The sequence below is a fragment of the Cibotium barometz genome, chromosome 50 (genome assembly GCF_041138505.1).
Source record: "Cibotium barometz isolate CiBa-2024 chromosome 50, ASM4113850v1, whole genome shotgun sequence".
NCBI lineage: Eukaryota > Viridiplantae > Streptophyta > Polypodiopsida > Cyatheales > Cibotiaceae > Cibotium > Cibotium barometz.
In genome coordinates, this window is record NC_141095.1 from 29,422,140 (window position 1) to 29,444,563 (window position 22,424).

General features: G+C 49.2%; 1 protein-coding gene across 2 annotated transcripts in view; it reads left to right on the forward strand.

Annotated features, from left to right (window-relative positions):
* Window positions 1–22,424, forward strand: part of LOC147610014 (cilia- and flagella-associated protein 52-like) — a 116,265-nt gene that overhangs the window by 12,782 nt on the left and 81,059 nt on the right. For both annotated transcript variants that reach the window (XM_086787029.1, XM_086787028.1), the window contains exons 6-8: window positions 15,131–15,402; window positions 15,788–15,959; window positions 20,550–20,690. In XM_086787029.1, coding sequence (XP_086643155.1) covers window positions 15,131–15,402; window positions 15,788–15,959; window positions 20,550–20,690 — 585 coding nt within the window. The remainder of the gene's footprint in view (window positions 1–15,130; window positions 15,403–15,787; window positions 15,960–20,549; window positions 20,691–22,424) is intronic.

A 22,424-nucleotide genomic window follows, 5' to 3' on the forward strand; every position in this document is an offset into this window, starting at 1 on the left:
ATACGTATTCATGAAAGGCATGTCGAAAGAACCGCCTTTCGGACTAGGTATGTCCATTACGAGTTTCTCGTATTACCTTTTGGGTTAACCAATGCTCCAGCCACTTTCCAGCAAATGATGAACGATCTTTTTCGTGAACATTTGGGAAAATTTGTGGCGTTGTTCCTGTATGATATTTTGATATATAGTCGTACTCTTGAGGATCATGTCAGACACCTCACGATTGTCTTATCTATTTTAAGACAGAATCGACTATATGCTAGAATAACGATTTGGATATGGCCTTCAGACTTTTGAAAGATAAAGTCAAGGAAGCACCTATCTTAGCATTGCCTGATCCTAGTCGGCCTTATGTTCTTGAAACTGATGCCAGTGACTATGCTATCGGGACTGCTTTATTTCAAGATGGTAGACCGGTTGCTTTTGAAAGTAAAAAGCTAGACGACACTCAATCTCGTTGGCCAACCCTTGAGAAGGAGCTTTATGCTGTGATTCATGCTCTCAAGGTTTGGAGACATTATTTATATGGCTCCAAGTTTGTGGTATTGACTGATCATCAGTCAATCAAGTATGTGTGTGATGCGGATGATTTGAGAGGCAGGAAAGCTCGTTGGGCAGAGTTAATGCAAGATTTTGATTTTGAGATCCGTTATCGGAAAGGGTCCATGAATAATATTGCAGATGCGCTTAGTCGGATTAGAGAGGTGAATACTTTGTCGTTCACCGAGATTTCAACTGACTTATTTCAGTCACTGAGAGGGCTTTGCAGGACTGATAGTTATTTTGGTCCATTTTGGCAGAAGATCCAGGACGGGAGCTCATTGATTGACCAAGACTCGGTGACTGCGCAGTCTACCATTCAGGCTGCAGGAGGTCAGTGGATGATTCGGAATGGTTTACTATTCCGTAATGACAAAATTTGTGTACCACAGATCCCGGACATTAGATCCAAGATTCTGAAGGAGTGTCACGACGCACCTTCTGCTGGACACCCTGGGGTACACAGGACACTATCATTAGTGAAACACACTTTTTATTGGCCGAAGATGAAAGGGTATGTAGAAGATTATGTTCTCAAGTGTCAGATTTGTCAGGCAAATAAAGCTGAACGCTTTAGACAGGCTGGGTTGTTGCATCCTTTGCAAATCCCAGGTAATAAATGGGAAAGTATTTCCATGGATTTTATTACCGGATTGCCAAGAACACATCAAGGCCACGATTCTATTTGGGTTGTGGTAGATCGCTTGACAAAGATGGCTAGATTTTTACCGACCCGGAAGAATATTACAGCTACGCAATTAGCTCGGCAGTTTATCGAGCAATTGTTTAGACTGTACGGGTTACCGCAGGACATAGTCAGTGATAGGGACTCTAAGTTTACGAGTGACTTTTGGAAACTTGTTTTCGAGAAGTTGGAAACAACTTTGAATTTGAGTTCCTCAGATCATCCTCAATCTGATGGCCAGACTGAAAGAGTGAATCAGATTTTGGAGGATATGCTTCGAGCATATGTATCCAAAAGACAAAGTTCATGGGAGGATTATCTTCCTATGTTAGAATTTGCTTATAACAGTACTAAGCATACGAGTACAGGGTTTAGTCCTTTCATGCTTATGTATGGTTTTCAACCAAGATCACTTGTTACAGTAGGATTCTCAGGACTTCAGCAAGATGCAGCACGTAATTTTTTGCAAGATATGCAGGAAATGTTACAAGTTGCGAAGGAATCTATTAGAAGTGCTCAAGACCGAGAGAGGTTTTATTCTAATAGACATCGTTCACCTAGAGAGTTCTCTGAAGGAACGATGGTGTATTTGCGAGTTCCGAAAGATTCCGAGACTTTACGGACAGGTAGATCTCCGAAATTATCCCCTAGATACTGTGGACCATTTCGTGTTACACGACGGATTGGTTCAGTTGCATATGAATTGGATTTTCCTTCTCATGTGAAAGTTCATCCTGTATTTCATGTCAGTAGACTTAAGGAAGTACTGGGTGGAGCAGATCAGTTAGTTACTCCTCAAGAAATTATAGATGTCCAGGACATGACATTTGTTCCGCACGAACCTGAAAAGATTCTTGGATTTCGTGAACGAAGATTGCGTCATACGCTTATCACGGAATACAAGATCAAGTGGAAGGATCGTGTTGAGGAGGACGCTACATGGGAGACATTGACTTCTCTTCAGAGAGATTACCCTGGCTTTTTAGTGAGCTCAGGAGTGAGCTCTTAGAGGAAGGGGAGTATGTCATGTGCACAGTGGGTATCTACCGTGTGCTATACGCATGCAAGACTAGTTTCGAGGCTTGGGGAAGCTTGGAACTAGGCAGGCTGATTGACGAGCTGAGTTAGGGATATACTAACGGGCGGGCACCCAAGTATGGACGGGCGGGCAGCCAAGTGTGGACGCCCGATGACCGGCCAAGAGCCTATAAAAGGGTGGCCAAGGTTAGTTATTGTGCATAGAGAGTCTCGCGAGTTTGTGAGAGCTCTATGGTCTTGGAGCCTGGATCTAGTGCAGACGTGCACCTGCTTTATGCAGCCGAGGCCGGCAGCAATCTCGAGGCCCGCGAGGGCAGCTTCGTGGCGGTATGGGACGTCGCGAGGAGGAGATTGGTCGGTACGTCAACCTAGTTAGCTCAGCTCGTAGCTCGGAGGGGACAGCCAAGATTGTGGGCTTGCCCACGGCTGTCATGGTTGGGAGGTGAGTCAGGCCTGCACCCCCATGCTTGTTTGTGTTCGTTTGTTGCAGGATTCGAGTTTCGAACCAAGATCGATCACGAGGGAAGATCCGTGGGGATTTGACACACCCCCCCCTGATAGAATGTGCAACGGAAGAAGGGAAAGTGGAAACACAGGAGGGAGAGAGAGAGAGAAAGATGGAGAGGAAACACAGGTGAGAACCTGCTCTCAATATCATCATCAAAAGGAATACATGTCTAGAGCAAGAGGGGAGAACCTCGTAAGTGAGGGACTGCAGCTAGACAAGCTAGGCAAGCAATGCAAGCAGTGAAAATATGAGGGAGGCATGCCGGCTATATATACCTCTACATGAAGGCAGCCGACTAGGGATAAAAGACCTCCACGACTGGGGAAAATCCCAAGACCATAAAATGGGGAATAAATATGGGTAAAATATGAGTGAGGGGTGACCAGCCCCTCTGACTAACATGGTCAGCCCTAGAGGCTAAAATAGGACACCAAAGAGGAAGCCAGCAAGTAGGGGATGATGTCTAACACCCCCTCTCAGCACCGGATGCTGAGCAAACTCCAAGAAGCCAGAGACGCCGTCCTCGATCAAAGATGAAAGACTGCAGAAACAGGTACCAAGAAAGCTCCACAAGCAATCTCCTCAGCAACTCAGCGGCAAAAGCAACAGAACAAGCTGCCAGGTACACCGTTCCTCTGGAAGAAAACAACCATATAGGTTGCGACGTGCTGCTCCAAATAATGGTTCCAAACCCAAGTGTAAGAACACTCCCCGAAGTCGAATGTCGTGTATCCAGCCTGGAGAAGGTATGAAAAACCTCAAAACCAACCAAGATCAGATCCTGTATATAACCAATCCTAGGAGAAGCAGACTGCTCCTCACTGGAACCCTCAAAAGAAATAGAGTTAATCTGCTCCAACTCTGTACCAAGAGTAGCCAAATGCTGTATAAAAGCATCCTCTGAAAAGGTCGGCATCGCAAGATGTGTAGACTCTGTAGAAAATATGGGGTCCATCTGCTCAAACTCCATAACATGAGTCGCCCAATGCTGTACATAAGTACACGCCACTGAGGTGAGCATCGCAAGATGAAAGGACTCCACATCCCCCTCTGGAAAATGATATCGTCGGACTGGTACAAGCCCGTGCTTGAGTTTATGCAATTCCACTTTACTAATGACCAACTGAAGGTGCCCCCCTCTCCGTGTTAGAATTTGTGCATCTCAATGTATTTGGGCAAAGCCTATTTTATGGGCATTTATCTATTTTCTTCATGTGTAGTTGGTCATGGAGCAGTTGGCCAGCTCCTAGGGGCTGTTGACTAGCTCCCATATTCACCGTATAAGGAGTCTCCCCATTATTCACTAGTTCCATCCAATCCCTTGCACATTGTTCAACATTTCTGCTGGCTATTGCCACTGTAAAGCTGTTTGCTATTATAAAAGGTGATCTTGTCCACAAGCTCTCTCTACTCTCTCTCTTGTTCAGTTTATACTTCTGCCTATGCATTCTCCAACATGGTATCATTCGCTTAAGTTCAGGCTGCACCACATTTCTGCAATCTGCTCGCCGTCTTCTTCATCTGTGCCTTGCATTTTGCTTCCATAGCTTCTCCTGGCAGTTCAGTCTCCTACAGTGGCTGCGTTTCTGTGACATGAGGGAGTTGATCGTAGTAATCCAGTCCTATTATGACTAATCCAACACTTAACCTATACCGAGAAAGATAAGAGATAAAGAAAGATGACTGCAAGATAGCTTTGAATGCAATGCAATGCAACTAAATTAATATGAAATGATTTCAGCATAGATCCAAAGGATCTATGCTGAATGCTACTGCTGATGATCCCTTGCCTTTTCCCTATGCTGGAAATACTGAGGCTGAGGATGATGGATGATGACCTAACTCCTGTGTGGCTGCAAAACGCTGAGAAGAGGAGATGCTTGAATGCGTGGGCTGCCCCCCCTCTTATATATGTCCTCTATATGCAGGTCGGCCAGTATTAAGGCCTGTCGGCCTGCTGTAAATCCACGACAGCCCAAAACTGCTGTCGGCTGTTATTATTGTCCTGCTGTGTGTAGTCGGCCAGCCTATAACAGGCCCTGACCTGCTGCTGATGATGATGGCTTGAAAGGCCTAGGCACTGCCCTGGCCTGTGCTACATGCCTCTATGCTGCATATGATGATGTTGTGACTGATGTTGACCTCCTCCAGATGGTCCAGAAACTGCCGACAGGTACTGATGCTCTTCTATCTGAATTGTGCTGCCCCTAGGGTTACCCCAAGGCCATGATGATGTCCTTCCATGCTCCAGATCACTAGTGCATGCTTTTATCTGCTACATGCTTTCTTGATGATGATGATGGTATGCTATATGCCTATGATGTTGTGAAATGATGCCAGTGTGTCATTGTGCATCCTGTAGGGGTGTGCACATGACAGTTTCACGACTTGGCTGCGTTTTCTGGTCCAGCCATCATCTTCTTGCTGTTGGCGAGCCTTACCGGCTGCTTTTTGTTTCACACAGGCAAGTTGAGGAGTTGTGGCTGCGTTTTCCACTCCGGCATCAGTTGTTGGTGAGCTTTCTTGCATGTGGTGTTGCTAGACAAATGGCTCTACATCTTCTTCTTCCTCCACGAGTCCCTGCCCTTCCGGTAGGAGGTTCCTGGTGGTTCTAGGACTGTTTTGTTACTGTCCAGCCTCTTTCTCTCTCAGATTTGAGAGGGGGCTGTTTGGTCCTGGCGCCTTTCTTCGTTGGAAAGCACTTGAGAGGAGTTTTGGAGTGTTGCAATTTGTGTTCTTTGTTGCTGTGGATATGGCTCCCCCTTGTACGAACAAGGATGACAAGTTGAACAGACCCAACTATGCCCATTGGAAGCTGCAAATGCAGATCTGGTTTATCCACAAGGGTTTGTTGGAGATTGTTCAGGACAGTGAGAAGAAGCCCGAGCGTCCTCAGAACTCTAGGTAGTGGACTTAGGATCAAGAGGATGAATTCCTTGCGGAATTACAAGACTAGGAGAATCACGATTCGAAGGCGCATTGAGTGCTTGTAAAAATAGGCTTAGGGCCGGATCAAATACAACAAGGCTTCTGCGCGTGCAACATTGGTATCAGAGCATTCAGGCTCAACTAGCTAGGCACTCAGTTGTCCCAAGAAGGTGCACAGATCCATGGGAAAATGAAGCCAGGGTAACATTAATGAGGTGGTTTGCAACAGGCAAAGCGAAAGGAAAGCATCCCCTGACTTTGAGCACACCATTGGCTCTCAGATTAGTTCCAAAGGTGGAGCATTAGGCATGATCATTCTGAGCAGGAGACCCTAGCTGTGTTACGGGAAAGGGATTGCAAGCATGGGGACAAAGTGGAACATATGCACAGTTCTCTAACTAGATGTGGAGTGGAATCAGAGGAAGGACATGGTTTTTTTTTAGTCAAAGTGTCAGAAGTCAAAGTATAGAGTCCGTAGTCCAGGGAGGAAGGATGACAGGTTTCTAACCCATCATCAAGTTTAGTAGGAGGGAATGTCACGTGCACAGCCGTGGACATGGCCAACCTCCGATCTAATCCTTCATTTAGCTAACAGTTTTAGGGTAGTGTTAGGGCACTAGCAGGCTCAGGTAGGAAGAAGCAGCAAGTCTACTAGTATCAAGCCTCAGGAAGCTGGGCGACAGTAGGTGCTCACATATGGGTATCATCAAGGCTGGCCGACATGAGCATTCAGGGTTTTTAGCATTTGTATATCAGTCATGGACAAAAAGGGACTGGATGACAGCATTAATCTGGATGACCTGTGCATTTGGAGCCTATGAAAGGCTAGGCCCATAGTTAGTCATGGTATGTGATCTCAGTTGGGGCCAGGTCCTTGATACTTGGGTTTTATGCACTCGAAATATATTGATTTCTAGCTTGGGTTCACTACTAATCCATTAACACTAAGCATGGGATTACTCCAAATCCCTGAGCTTAAGATTACTGCAAATCTTTGAAGCTATCCGATTCAGACAACTTTATAACAAAAGATGTCTCTCAACTAGTGTGTTAGAATCCACGCAAAGAGCACTTGTTTCTACGGACCATGCGTGAGACGGTGAGCGCTTGCATCTCTACGGATCAAGCAATTAACACAACTGTTAAATATCACAACACTTTAGTGTTTAAATTTCCACAGATGCTTTCACGTCATTGTCTAACAAGAATAGTAGGTTTGTTTTGGTCTATGGTAAACCTTGCAAACACATGCAAAACAACCTTACTTAGGTCCAAGCAAGTACATTCCCTAGGCCATAATTTAGACCCATACAAGCACATTTCCTCGGCCATACTATTTGCGAAAGATGTTTGCAAAAAATAAAACTAATTGACAAAACTATCAATTAGAATAAAGAGGCCAGAAGCGCAGGGGTTGCTATCTTCAATGCCAACTCACAGAAACTAATGTCGGCATGCACAAACCGTCAAAAAGATACAAAACTTTAAGAAATATACCAACTTGGCATCTCCAGGTTCTTTTTTTTTTTCCGAGAAAAGATCCTTTCATTAGTTATATAAAAAACGCCCGTAGGGCTACAAAAAATCTCTCCTGCTCATAAGAGAAAAAGAGCAGTGAATACAGCATGGCAGCCCGGGAGACTCTCCCTAGGTGCTGCAAAATACAAGCATCAGCACAAAAGACTAAGAGGCTAAATCATACAATAGGGGGGGGGAAGAGCCAAACAGGTGGCCTATAGTGCCAACGGGGGGGTCCCGTGTGTAAGGTGTAGAAGGGGCCACAGTGCCAAGTGGTGTGAAAGGCCTGGCGCCGCAAGATCGCCTCATCCGAGTCTCCCCGGCGGATGCGGTCGTACTGTCCTCGCAGGGTGTGGATCAACTCCTGCCAAATCCCCCGTACAGTCTCTGCTGGTGGCTCCAATCTCCCCTCAAAGGCCGTGAAGCACCGGGCCCTCCAGGTGAACCAGATGGTGAGGCTGCTGAGGAGCTCCCATCGTAAATCCCTCTCCTGTGTCCAGCTGGCGGACGAGAAATCCGGTGCCGGAACAAGGCGAGGCTGGCCCCTAATAAATCTGATGGCCTGACTACCCTGCTCCATCTCATAGCCCATCGCAGGCCCTGACGAGGTCGACCAAGCAGCGGCACCCCACGTAAACATACCCTCTGGAGAGAGGGGAGCCAGAATCCGCAGCATCCGCAGCCAAATCTGCTGCGCCTGAGGGCAATCCCAAAGGCAATGTCTCTGTGTCTCCATAGGGTGGCCGCATTGGATGCAGGACGCCGGAAGACCGCTATAAACAAGCCAAGTGCCAACTGCTGAGCCCCTGTGGGCGACCAGCCACTGAAAAGTCGAGATCCTGTGGGCCTGTCGACTAGCCCAGAGCCGAGCCCAAAAATCCTCCAGGAACTCCTGTGAGAGTCCCTGTAGCCGCCAATGCCCCGCTGCCGCTGGAGAGACCGTCCTCCTCGCCGTCAAAATATGCCGCCCCAGCCGAACAGTATACTGGAAAAAGGTAATCTCTGTGGCCTCAAGGGATGCATAAGGATCATGCCACTCGTACTCCCCGGGGTCCCACTGTAGCCGAGCCAAGGAGCGCGCTGCATATGCCCATATGCGCCAATCCGGGAGCACATCTGCAGGGCCGGGGTCAATATGCCACTTTCGAGAAGCGGCGGCCACTACCCGAATCCTCTGAAAGTGCACTCTGCAACCAAAGGCGACTCCACCTCCACTCTCTGGAGTCTGCCCTCATCCTGAATCTCATAGTAGAGGCAACTGCCATCCTCAGTGCAAGCTCTGACTACAATCAGGATCTCCAACTGTGTAAAGGCTCCCATCCACCATGGGGCCACTGGCCCGAGAGGCGTGAACCACTCCTCTGTGAGTGCCTCCTGAATATCATCCCTCATAATCAACCCCCCTCTGAAGTGACTCAGCCTCTCCACCTGGATCTCCTCTGGGAGACTGCAGAAGGCCTGCCAGTCTCCAAAACTACGAGCTGGGCCTGCCGCTAAAGGTCCCCAGGCTAGACGAGGCCGAGAACCCAGCATATGACCCTGCTCCGTGCGAACCGCTGGGCTCCAGAGCTGTCTGGCCCGCTCTTCAACACAAGAAGGAGGTCGCTGAGAGCGCCCTGGTCTTAGCAGCTCCCAAGCTCTCAGGATACTCAAAGCAAATCTGTCCTCCCATCCTCTACTGAGGCCTGTCCTCCTCATCTCTATGAAGATCCAACGAATCTCTGGTGCCCAAGTACCCCCTGCTGGGGGCGCCCGAGCCTGCAGCCGCTGCAAGAGGAGCTCTTTCCAAGGCTCAACGCCTGGAAGCAACCCCCGAACAATAAGCTTCCCCAATAAGGCTCTGCTCTGATCGACTGGATCTATAATGCCCAAACCTCCCTGAGCCAGCGGAAGTGTAATAACTGCCCATGCAACCTTTGCCCGAGCTGGCTGACCGTCCCGCCTAGACCACAGAAAGTTCCTGATCAGCCTCTGTACCTGGCTGATGCAAGAGCTCGAGAAAATCAAGCAAGACGTAATGTACCACATGGTCGCTAACAGCACCTGATTTGCCACCACCACCCTCCCAGCCAAGGATAGTCGAGCTGTACTCCAATACAAAAGCTTCTTCCGAATGCTCAGAAGAAGCGGGGCAATCTGCTGCTCAGGTGACAAATCTAGGCCAATCTGGCATCCCAAATACCGCACTGCTGTGCCTAGAGGAATCCATCTAAAACCAGGGTCCGGGCTCCATGCCGGAGTGGGAGCACTACAGATCCAAAAGGCCACTGTCTTGCGCGAATTGATCAATGCTCCCGAAGCTGCACTAAAAACCTGGAGCGACTGCTCTGTCCGAAGAAGATTGGCCTCTTGGCCATGCAAAAATAAGCCCGTGTCGTCTGCAAACTCAGCATCAAGCAGGTCCTCCCCCCGGACTGGGAGCTGAAGTCCTCTCAAACCAACCTCCTCTGCCGTCAAATACATGCTCATGGCCTCCGCAAAGAAGAGAAAAAGAAAAGGGGCAAGGGGACACCCCTGACGGACTGATCTGGTCAACTCAAAACTCGGCCCGCGTCCTCCTGCAATCAGCACACCTGGCTGCGAACTGTGGAATACAAAGCCGCCACCCCTCTGATCCATCCTAGCTCAAAGCCTAGGCGAAGCATAGTGCCCTCTAAGAAACCCCAATCAACTCTATCGTATGTCTTCTCAAAATCGAGAAGCATCACGACCAAGTCCTCGCCAAGAAATCTAGCTCGGGCCGTCGCCTCCCAGAAAGTAAAGATGTTGTCAAGGATACTGCGCTCCTTGACAAATCCTGTCTGAGTAGCATGAATGAACTCCCCCAGGAAGGGCTGGATCCTCAAACTCAAGGCCTTTGCTAAGACCTTGTAGACAGTATTGAGGATCGTAATAGGCCTCCAATGCCGAATATCATCTGATACTCCCTCCCCCTTGGGGATAAGATAGATCAAGCCCTCTGAAAAGCTCTGCGGCATCACCCCAGTGTCCAAAACATGCTGAAAGCCCCTGCGGAGGCCTGGCCCCAAAAGGTCCCAATAGCGCATAAAAAAGACCGGCGTCAGTCCGTCCTCCCCTGGGCAACTATGTTGCGGCAGGACCCTCAAGGCCTCGGCAAGCTCAATCTCTGACAGAGGCGCACCTAGAACTGTACGCATACGGTCTGTGACCCTCCTCTGCACATGGGCCCACACAGTCTGTCTGCAAACATCTCGATCCTCAGTGGCTGGCTCCGCTGAAAGCAGGTCTCTATAAAATGCAGTGGCAATGGCTCTGATCTCCCCGAGCTCAGTAGCTACTGATCCATCCGGTCTACCAAGCTGGCGGACTCCTGCTCGCGCATGACGGGGTCCAGTGATCTCAAAAAACTCTCCAGTCACTCTATCACCAAGCTGCGTCCACTGAGAGGCCTGACGACGATAGTAAAACTCATGTCTCTGCTCCTCTACCACTCTAACCTCCTGGCGTGCCTGGCTCAGCTGGGACGCCACCCACTCACATGCAGGCTGCTGCTCCTGAAGGCGCTGTAGCGAAGCAAGGCTGCGTCTCAGCCGATGCTCCCGCTCACGAATCTCTCCCAGCCGTGTCAAAGCTGCAGCGTGTAGAAAAGAGCTAAGATCGGTGAGTCCCTGGGCACACTGGCCCGCTGCATCCTGGTCAGAGCACTGACTATCATGCCAGATCCTCTCAATGTCCTCAGCGAGACTGGGATCTGTAAGTACCCTCTCTGGGATCCTCAACTGCAAGCTGGGCTCCCGTGTCCCCTCCTCCAATGTCAATATAAGTGGCGCATGATCTGAAAATGAGGTGCCAGCGAGAATGCCGACGGAGTCCCCTCGCTCCCCTAACCAGTCGCCCACATAAAAGCGATCAATCCGTGATAGATTAGTCCCTCCCTGCCGGCGATCCGACCGAGAGAAACTAAGACTGTCCTGAGACCGGGAGAAAGCCCCATGCTGCCATGCATCAGTGATCCTCAGTGACATGCAAAACCGGTCCCAAGCTGCAAGCTCCGTGCCGTGCACTGTAACATGACTGCCTCCCGCCCTATCTGCCGGGTCCTCAAGCACGTTGAAGTCTCCCCCGACACACCAATGTGCGGCCTCTGGCAATGCATCCGTAACCAGGGTCCAAAACTCTGCTCTGGCACTAGCATGATTGGGCGCATAGACGTTGAGCACACCCAATAGCTCATCATGCATCCTCAGAATGACATACTGTGCTCTACCAGGCACAATGATCCCTCGATCCACAATGGCCTGCCGCCATACATCTGCAATGACGATGCATACTCCTCCCTGTCCACCCAAGGACCAAACCCTGCAGACCAAAAAGTGTCCCATCTACCAGGCATCACCGAACCATATCTCCGGATCCTGCTCTCACCCAAGTGGTGCTCCTGCATCATCAAAATATCAATGCTGCCACCAACCAGGCATCTCTGAAGCTCTTGCCTCAAGCAACCATGATAGCGTATAAAGTGTGCTCCGCCAAGGCCCTGTACATCCCATGAGATGATCCTCATGGATGCCCTGCTGAGGTGGATGCTGTCTCAGCCGTACGGCGGGCCTTCGCAAGCGGCTTGGATGGAGAGTAGTCCCCATCCGAGCGGCTGCGAATCTGCCCACCCGGTGTACTGCAAGAATCCCGGATCACGCGCCAGTGGCTGTGGCCCATGGCGACTGCCTCCCGCTCTGACAGAGCAACCTCGTGTATACACACGTGTGCTAAGTCTGCCACTATGCGCACGACCAAATGCCGAATCCCTCAGGTATCCACTCCCGGGATCCAAGAAAAAATGAGCCAACTCCCAAAGTCGGCCTATCGCATCTGTCACCTCCAGATCGCTCATGTGATGAGAAAACTCAACTGCCTGAGTCTTCAAAGTGCTGAGAGCGAGCTCTAGAGTCCACTCCCGGTCGCAAGGGCCACATAGAGGGAACGAGAAGGCCACCGCTGAGTCTAGTGCCGGCCGGAGGTATCACTACATGAACTCGGATGGGTGCTGGCTCATGGGGGCCCTCTGCTCCAAAAAGCCGTGTGAAGGTATAATCAAAAGCCTCCGAGTGCTGTCTAATGCCAAGGCGACTCAGCCGACTGCGGATAGATGAAATCCGTGAAGCCCTAATCGGCATAGGATGCTCGAGCGAGGTCAGTGCTCAGCGCTCTCCGGACTGCAGGTGAGCGCCAGGGAACTGCCAGGGCCTCCAGGGAAGGTGAGGCGGGTGGAGGGGGAGGAGGGGGAGGCGAGGGGGGTGGAGAGGGAGCCGTTGCCGAAACCGGAGCGGAGACGGGAGGAGCCGATGGTGGAAGCGAGGCGGTGGGAGGGGACAGGGGTGGGGGGGGTGAAGGAGGGGGTGCTGGCATCTCTTGGTCCTCAGTCGTCGCCGCGGGGGTCTCCTCCTAGAGGGGAGAAAAGCTGTTCCTCACGGGAACCCAGTGAGGCTGAGACTGTGGCTGCTGTTGCAGCGGTCTCTGGGCGTGCTGCTGTGGCTGTCTCCCTTGGCGGCGCCCCTGTCCAGGCTGCCACTCCGAGGTCTCTGTGGCCTGAGCAGGTGTCCCGGAGGCAGCCTGCCGAGCCGAATCTGTGGGCGGGCCATCAGTAGCCTGCTGCTGTGGTGAGGGTCGGGGTCTCCTGCGAGGGCAGGCCTTGGCCAGATGACCGACCTGCCTGCAAATGAAGCACTGATTCGGGAGTCCCGAGAACTCCACTCTCTGATCTATCCATCCCCCCCCTATCCTAGGTAGCTGAATGACCTTAGGAAGGGAGGAGATGTCAGACACCAACACTCTGACCGAAGGTAGCCCAGCTGCTCTGGCCACCACTGAGGCTGCTGAGGGGCCAGTCGCTAGTACCGAGCCCACCAATGCTCCGAGCCTGGAGAGGAACGGAGGATACTCCCGGCGGAGTCCAGGGAAGCAAACTGTAACATGGAAGAGGCGCTCTCCCTGCTCCGCCGCCGCTGCTGCTGGGTCAAATCCATGCTGCCAAGGTCTGAAGAAAGCCCGAGCACCCCTGATGTCAAGGGGACTCATGGCAAGGACCTTGGCAACGCTCTGGGCGGCCTCGAACTCGATCTGATAATGTCCCCGGCCCAGGAGCTGTACATCCAGGATCTTGCCCACATCTGCAAGAAGGCGGGCCTGAAGAAGATCCCTGATCTCCCCTCTGCTGGGGCGAGTGCCGACTATACGGCAGATGGTGGAATGAGCCTGGAGGCGTTCCACCTCTGCGGTGAGGCTCGCTTCCTCTTCTGGCGAAAGAGAAAGCCTGATGGGGGTGTCCTCAGGGGCGGGCGAGGGGGCTGCGGATGAGTCCCTCTGAGGCGGGGCGGGAGGAGCCTCCATCAGAGTCTGAAGCTGCGGCGAAGGCGGGATCCTGCTGGAACCGAGTTGCACACAGAGAGGCGGAATATGGAGCAAAAAAGGAAAACAAAACCCCCAGGGGGCGGAAGCAAGAAAAAGGAGGGAGGGGGGGGGGCAGGCGAAGGTTCTTTTGGAGTAAATTTGCAGCAATCAAAGAGCAACGGCAATTCCGAAGCCACAAAGTCCATCCAAAGGTAACCAAAGGTGTCGACTATGTCGTGGATACTGCAGGTGAGCTGTGTTGCTGCCAAAATGTTTCCAGTCTGCGCCGGAAACTTGTACCCGCTCACTTGCATACCTTTCATGAAGGATAAGGTAGAGTTTGGATTTCTGCCAAAAATAGACACAGCTGGAGCCACTGCCAGGTGGGCTATTGCTACCATTTCCACTTCCATTGCCAGAACCTAGTGATGATCCAGAACCACTGAGCCTCAACTTGTCATTGATTGTAGGACCCCTCAAAGTAAATACATGCATGGTCCCTTATTACTTGACAAGGCAAGCCTTTGTGCAGTAGAGGAAAATGCAATGTTTTTAATCTCTGCCCTGTCTGCCCCACTTCTAACCTCTCGCAGCGTAGTCCCATCCAGAGGGTTGAAGATCCGAACAAGGGAGCCCTTAAAGCTCACAGTCACCCATGAACTGTAAGGGCAAAGCAAGCTAGATGTGAATCATGTGCTGCGATGAACTTGGTCTTCTTCAACCCATAATGCTCCACCCTCACTTGGCCTCGGTGCAAATGCTGCTGGTCATGCTGTATGGCATCTAAATCTGCTGGGCGCCATTTGCCACCTATACCTACTACCGGGAGGTGTACCTGCTGCTGGGTGACCCTCTACAGGGGCTGAACCTGTTTTTCGTGCTCAAGCTGCTGTGTGGACAGCCATTTAGTGCATGTGAAGACCTCATGCTTGGTGATCCTGTCAAGATTCGTCATTGGAGAGTGACCGGGTGCTGGGAAGTTCAAGATCTTGTTGCTGAAGGAGCCTGGTGGTGCCTCTACTCTTGGTTAGTGGCTTGAGTAGCATACAGGCTTCTCCCCTTGTGGTGGACTTGGGTGGTGGTGCCTTCATTCTTCCTTGGTGGCTTGAGTGGGAGGCAAAAACTGGAATTCTCCCCTTGCGTTGGGCTTGGGCAGTGGCACTGTATCGCTTTGTTTTGATTATTTATGCTTGGAAATCTGGTGCTTGTGGCACTCACACAAAGATCTTTAATAAGGGGGGGGGTCAGCCCGTTCCAGCCCTAGTGAGGTGTACGGTGTTTCATCTTTATACTCTATGGTGTGAATTGTGGTTATGCATCGTCTGATGTTATTAATTGTGATAAAGTGTCAAGATTAAGGGCTCTCTAATCCACCGCATTACAGGTGTACATGCACTCCATCCAAGAAGCAGCCGCACATGGGTTTCTTTGTCTTTCCTCTTAGCTCGCTTTAGCTTTTGGCACGTCTTCAGGATAAAGTAATACTCTTTTAGGGGAAGCAATTAGAACTATCCAGTTTTTTCCATCATTCTTTATGAGCTGATGAGATCAAGTGTGTTAAACAGGTTAGTCTTGGACCGAAGGTATTTCGCCATGGTGGGCCAAAAAACAAGATTGAAATGGGGATATTATACTGTGCAGTGACTCCTAGTGGAGATCTCCTGGCAGGTGGCAGAGATGGAACCATTGCACTTGTGAAGGCAGAGAGTTTGAAGTGTGTTTGCTCCACCAAATTGGAAGGCGGAGTGACGTCTATAGTCTCAGTATCCAACAGCTTGAAATCAGAGTCTTTTGATTTCTATGCAGGCACATCCATGTGTAATATGTATTTTGTAAGGTAAGAGCTACAATATGTATACATCAACATCACACCCTTTTCTTTTGGTGGTGGGTCACACACACACACACACACATTTAATATATATATATATGTTTATAAACGTCACACCCTTTTCTTTTGGTAGTGATTACACACACACACACACACACATTTATACTACATGCATATGTCGCCCCCCCCTTCTGTGCAGTGTGGTGTGATAGCCATTTTAATTTTTAGCAAGGACCTGCCCGGCCTTATCATGATTACACCTTTGAACTGTCTGCGTTGATTTTTCTGCTCTAGAGAATTTGAAACAATATTTCCTTTCTATATTGACAAAATCAAGAAATTTTAATTTATTTGGAAATGATTTGAGTTTATGAATTTTAATGGACCACAGGTATGATGCTAAGAGAAACACAATGCAAGTACAAATCATTCACACTTGTCACTATGATAAGATCTATGATATTGCATTCCCTTCCGGCTATAGTGAAGTCTTTGCCACTTGCTCACATGAGGACATTCGTCTATGGCACCTGTCTGAAGGCCATGAGCTACTACGTATCCAGGTTTCCGGCTCCACAAAAAACAAAAAAATAATAATTCTGAGGATATAATTCAACTCTTAATTTAACAAAAGGAATGAAAGAAAATGCCTTGTGTAAATACACTTCTTTAAGGTTTTCCTAAAATGGTCTTCAGGAAACGCCTTTTGTGTATTGTTAGGCAAACCTCTCAAGACAGTAGTATAGTGTTTACAGGATGTCATGCTGCCAGTGCTTCATCTTATGCAATGTGTCTTTTAGAGTTCAGATCAGAAGGTTTCTATTTGAGTTTACATGCAAAGCTACATACAGGAAGCAACTAGCCACTAGGTCTTTGGATTTGGAATGGGCTAAATGAACTCATATAAAAGACCAAGAAAGCAAGCTTCTTTGCTCAAATTGAAGTTTTTGAGAGAGACTATGGTGCATGTTTTGGGTGACCCTGGGGGGCTCCCTCCCTAGCTGGCCATTCTCAAAAGGAGGCTACATCATGGGATTGGCGGGGAGGGGGGGGGGGTAGGGAAGCCAAACCAGTGGCCTGTAATGCCATGTGACTGTGCCCTTCTCTTTGGAGAAGGGGGGTCTGGTGCTCCAGGTGTGATAGAAAGCAGCCCACTCTCTCTGCATGTGGTCTGAGTTCTCAGCCAGGCGCATCAGGTGTCCCCGCAAGGGGTGAATGAGATCCAGCCAGTTAGTGCGAATGGTCTCTGCAGGGGGAGTGTGCTCATCTCCAACGGTCTCACTGCAGAACGCTCGCCAAATGTGCCAAGCCGCCAAGCTGCAAATGAGCTCCTAGCCTTGGCATGTGCCAGTTTGTGGGGTCCAATGTCGCATGGGGGTTGTGGCCCCTCGACACCATTGAAATGTAGTGGTGCGAGAGCACGAGGGCTGAGCTTTCTCTGTCATCCTCATAGAATAGTGCTGGGCCAGCCTCCGCCTCCTACCTGGCAACCTGCGTGCCCCCCCCCCCCCCCCCCCAAAAAAAAAAAAAAGTAACAGTGTGGGCGGTGGTGGGTCGGAGGTAAAGCACCATGAGACCTGCTGGGCCTTCGGGAAATCCCAAAGACAATGTCATTGTGATTCATCAGGGCTGTTGCATCTACGACACACTGCTGGCCGTCAACGAGATCCCGAGCCACCTGCCCATTGCAAGGCTCCGGTGAGCCAGCAACCACAGGAAGTAGGAAACCTTGTGGGGGGCGGAAGTTGTGCCAGAGGCACTACCGGAAATCCTCTTGGAATGTGGTCAGGATCCCGTGAGCTTGCCAGTGACGGGAGGCGGTGGGGCTGCTGTCGATCTGCTGCAGAAGGGTCCTTTGTCTCAAGCGGGCTGAGTACTCTACGAAGAAGGTAATGTGGGGGTTGTTTGGAGAGGCGGTGGGGTCGTGTGGTCGTCGTGTTAGCTCCACTTGCCAGGGTCCCATTGAATATGTACCAAGGGTTGTTCTTCCAAAGCCATTATCACCACCCAAGAATGGGGGTCAAAGCCCAAGAGAATGTCCTTCCACGTCTCTGCCCCAGGTTGGAGACCGTGAACTATCAGCTTGCCCAGAAGGGCTCTGCTCTAGATTGTTGGGCCTGTGATGTCAAGGCTGGCCCTGCTCTCTCGTGCTAAACAAGTACGCGCCAGGCCACCTTGGCCGTTGTGGGCTTGCCGTCTCCTCTTGACCAGAGAAAGTTCCAGGTCAGCCACTGCACCTGGCTAATGCAGGAGGGATGGATGGCCCAACAATAGGTGATATACCACATGATCGCCTCCCTTCTCCAAAGCAATCGGAGTTTCATCGATTGCTTTGGAGAAGGGAGGCGATCTGCTGTTTTTGTTGAAAATCCTAATATGGGATTGATCATGGTGATAGACACAAGATTAAGCATAAGATTAAGGGGGTTGAACCACACCAAGAACTCCATGAGAGAGAGAGAGAGAGAGAGGTTAAGCATAAGATTAAGGGGGTTGAACCACACCAAGAACTCCATGAGAAATGAAATGAAATGAAATGAAATGTTATATTAACGTCTTCAAAAGGCCATAATGACCTATGAGACCAAAAGTTACATCATGGTGGATCTGATACAATGTCTGGATAAAAAAACCCAGAAAATGAAAAATAAAGATGATACTACTGGCACCTAGAAAATGAAACTGGGACTGGAATATAGTGAGGGGAGGGTACGCTATGAGAGAGAGAGAGAGAGAGTAGCACACTCAACAATACTCTTGCATATGTTGTATCCATACAAAGAAAGGCTTCTAATATAGATAGCCATTGACCCAATTAGGCTTCTAATATAGATAGCCATTGACCCAATTTCCTTTACACATCATCATGCCATGTGACAACTCCTTTTCCACATTCTTTTATATGGCTCTCACCATTCACACATTTTATGTGGCATTCTTATCTTTCCACAATATCTTGCACCTTTAGGGTGCGTGCACACACTCAACCAAATAACCCAAGCTTTAGTTTACATTGCACATTTCAACACCCCTTCTCGGTGTGTGAACTAATCCAACTAATTTGACCAACTCATCTCTCACCCCCACCCTCGATGCAAATTGGAGTGTTCAACACATGTGTCTAGCCAACCTAGACACATCAAGTCCATTTCGAGCACCATTTTGCTCAATGCACACCATATTACAATAATAGAGGGCCTGCAGGAGCTCATTTGTGGAGAAAGGGAGATCAAGCGAAGTCTGAAGGGAATCTGAAATGCAAGGCTGGATGTGGTGCCAGAGCCTCTCATGGGCCTCCTCACATTGGGGAGAGTTTGGCTCAGAAGGAGAGCAGGTTGTGGTAGAACTTTGAGGCGACATCCCGAATCTCGGGGGGGTGGGGGGGGGGTGGGGTGGGGATGGGGATCTATCCATCAGGCCACCTCAAAGATCGATCTCCAATGGTGGTGAAGAAATCCTGGGAGACTCTGTCCCCCTGTTGAGACCAGAATGAGGCACGGGCAAGATATTAGTACTCCATTCTCTGCTCTTCCAGGGATGCAAGGGTGGTGTGGGCTGTCTCAAGATGCACTCCTACCCACGGGCTATCTGGGGTCTGCTCCTGAATGCCCTCAAGGGAGGCAAGGCCACGGCAGAGGCCTCTCTCACTCTCCTACAATGCTGAGCCACTTTTGGGCTGTTGTGTGGAGGAAGTGGCTGATGCCTTGAAGGGCGTGGTCCAGGCTCTTTGTGGCACCCTTGGGGGGGAAGGAATAGGTGGCCCAGATCTTCTCAATCTGCCTGACTATGGTGGAGTCCTTGAAGGAGGAGGTCCGGAATCCACATTGACTGTTGGCGGTCCTGATGCCAAGGGTCAGCCAAGTGAAGAATCACTGGGGCATAGTTGGAGGAAGTGATGCCGGGCAAGGATGCCTGCCATGCTGCCTCTATCGCATCCCCACTCATCCACATAAAAGCCATCCAAGTGGGACAAGGTAGGGCTGTCCAGTCAGCGGTCAAATTGGAAGAAGGCGAGGCTATTGGTGGGCATCTGATCAAACTCCAGGAGGTGTCAGGTGTCCTGGCCTTTGATGTGGAAAGTAAGCTCCTCCAAGGCGAAGCACTGGGGCCCTGAAATGGTAGGATCTGGGTTGCCATCCTGGTGGTCCTTTGGGTCCTCAAGCATGTTGAAGTCTCCTGCCATGCACTAATTGTCTGCTGGAGGTGCACCTGTATCCAGAAGGCGATGTGGGCACATTTCTATCCAAGTTCCTATATGAAATGAGGTTATTATATAGTCAGTGAATGCATGGCATGCTTAAAGTCACGTCACTTATCAATGTGTCACTGTATGGCAACAAGACAGGCTGAGGCATGGGAAAATGAAAAGCAAAAGTGAACAGGCAGGAAAGTTCCAGGAAAGGAAACAAGAAAGAAAAGGTGCACAAGTTGGGAGACCTTTTAAGAGAGGAAGATAGATTGATCAAGGGAAACAGGAAGCTTTCATACCAAATTTGATTTGAGGCAGATATACAGAAGGTACAAGCTAGAGCTGGCTCTGGCAGCTTTCATATAGCTAGATAGATAAGTGCCCAGGGCTTATATACAGGCAAATATTACTTTGTTTGGGATAAGCTGTTCTGTGATGCTGTTTGCCTCCCATGGGCTTGCATATTTTTAGGTGCCTATGTATGAAATTGATTAGGTTCTTAGGTAAAGTTAAAGCTGGGAGCTATTTCTCTAGGGCAGTTTTATATTGATCTTAAAAGGTGTGTTTGGTGGGGTGTGGGGTGTGTGTGTGTGTGTACATTCTCACAATGTGTGTGGGAAAGCATGCACGTGCATGCGTGCTTGCTTGACTATACAATTTTTCTTGTACTTTTTTTTTTTGGGTATTGCTTTCTCTCCATTGATCTCCATATTATTTTGACAAGCATGCACATGCGTATGTTCATATGTATTTTGACAAGCATGCACGTGTGCATGTGCATGCATGCATGCTTGCTCGATTATCCAATTTTTTACACTTGCTCTTGTGACTACATCCAAAACTTTCTTTCTCCATTGATCAATATATTTGTTTTGATGATGCCTCATGTGTTACTCTTAATATTATGATTTGTGATTCTAAATTAAAAAAAAACCGATATCTGAGGCTTGTTTTTGGTTTGCAGGTTCCAAATCAAACTTGCCTTTGCATAGCCTTTATGCCAGATGGAAAATCTATCATTAGCGGTTGGAGTGATGGAAGGATAAGAGCCTTCGGTCCACAATCAGGAAAACTGTTGTACACAATACTTGACGCGCATGTCACAGTAAGCCTTTTAAGTTTGATTCTTTACAATTTGAATCAAGAGAAGGGTTTCCAACAGGCATTCCTTGGGTTTTGAAACTTTGATGATATATGGGAGAGAAAGAAAGAAATAAAAGTATTTTAACATCCACAAAAGAGACCAAATGGTCTGTGAGACCAAAAATATAATGATAGAGTTCATGAAGTAACTGGATCATGGAAAAAAAGACAAACAAGCTATCTACATAAACAACCATATGAGTGAGAGAGTTACAAAGTATCCCTATGATGGATGAAGCATGTGGAATGATCACATTACATATCACAAGTACATGGTTCTGTCTAGTAGAGGGGAGTCACTGTATAGGTGCTGCATTTACTACTCATATTGCTCTCAAGAGCCCTGTGAGAATTACATGTCAGGCTCGTTGTAACTCGAGTGCTCTCTCTAATGTGACACTAGGAAGGTGGAGTGGCTCTGTTGCCCTGCCAGTGCGCGCTGCCTGGTCTGTCTCTGATAGTATTATCCAAGTTTGAGGACCATCGTGGTTGCCCAGTGAAGGGGGGCCATGAGGTATCTGGTACCTCGGTCAAGGACTCTCTACAGAGGAGATCTCTCTTTTAGTGTAGCTTGATCAGGTAGACTCCTAAGCAGTGCTGGTCTGGAATGTCAATGATTCTAGACAATGGGCCAAATCCATCTCTGAATAGGCAGTGGAATCTCTCTCCTATTTCATAGTACACTGGGCATTTGAAGAGTTGGTGCTCCTCCGTCTCAACCTCTAGAGAGTAGACTCTACAGATCCTTCCCTCCCTTGGGATGCCCTCTATTCTCCTAGTCTCCACCCTTACTGTTATGTATCCAACACTAATCCTTGGGATAGGTCCTAATCCTCGGGATTAAGTCCTAATTTGGGTAGGGTTGGGGAGCCCTGAGATTAAGGGGAAGGCTGCAGGTGGCTAGGTTTCATTACTATTGGTAATCCATGGCTATTGGCCATTTATGATTGGATGGTTATTTATGGCGGCAATAGTCACTCTATAAGTGACTTATGGGTTATTGAGTTCATAGATTGCTATACTTGACAGTTGGTATGTGCCTGGACCATAGTAGTCTTACTCCCGCTGAGGGTCCCTTAGGATAGGCTCTGATGGGTATGCAATGCCAGGGCTAACTGCCTTTGGATTGTGGGGAGTGGAACCTTAGTCCTTGGCTAGAGGGAGATTCGGATGGAATCTACGGTTGGGAGGTGAGTTTGCATGCACCCCTCTATGTTGTTCTAATCTTGTGTGTTTAGCTTGTGTATGAGGTGATCCTTCGGGAGGAGTCTTACCATTTGTATCAGAGCCTTCCTGATCACGGAAGCGAGAAAACTACAAGGTTTGTGTGTCTTGCATGTGTTGTCAAGTCACCTTCCCAGTCAGTGAATCTGTGTTTGATCTTGCAAAGAAGTAGATGCTTTTCTTGGTATGTTAGCAAGATAGGTTTCAGCTGGATTCTGCAAGAGAGATTGAAACAGAAAGTAGATATGCATGTGCAAGAGGGTATGCTGTCCCAGAAACCCCAAAACTCAGAAACCCTAATGTCATGAGTATTTCCTTTTTGCCGGGTGTTGTAGGAATTTGTTGCACCAGGTTTCCCTGTGGTAGCAGTGCGTTTTCGCATACTTGTATGTGGCTATGGGTCATGCCCATAGGGATTGTCTATGGGAAAGCATGCATGGCTGCAGATGTTGCATAGGTGGTGGCTGTAGGC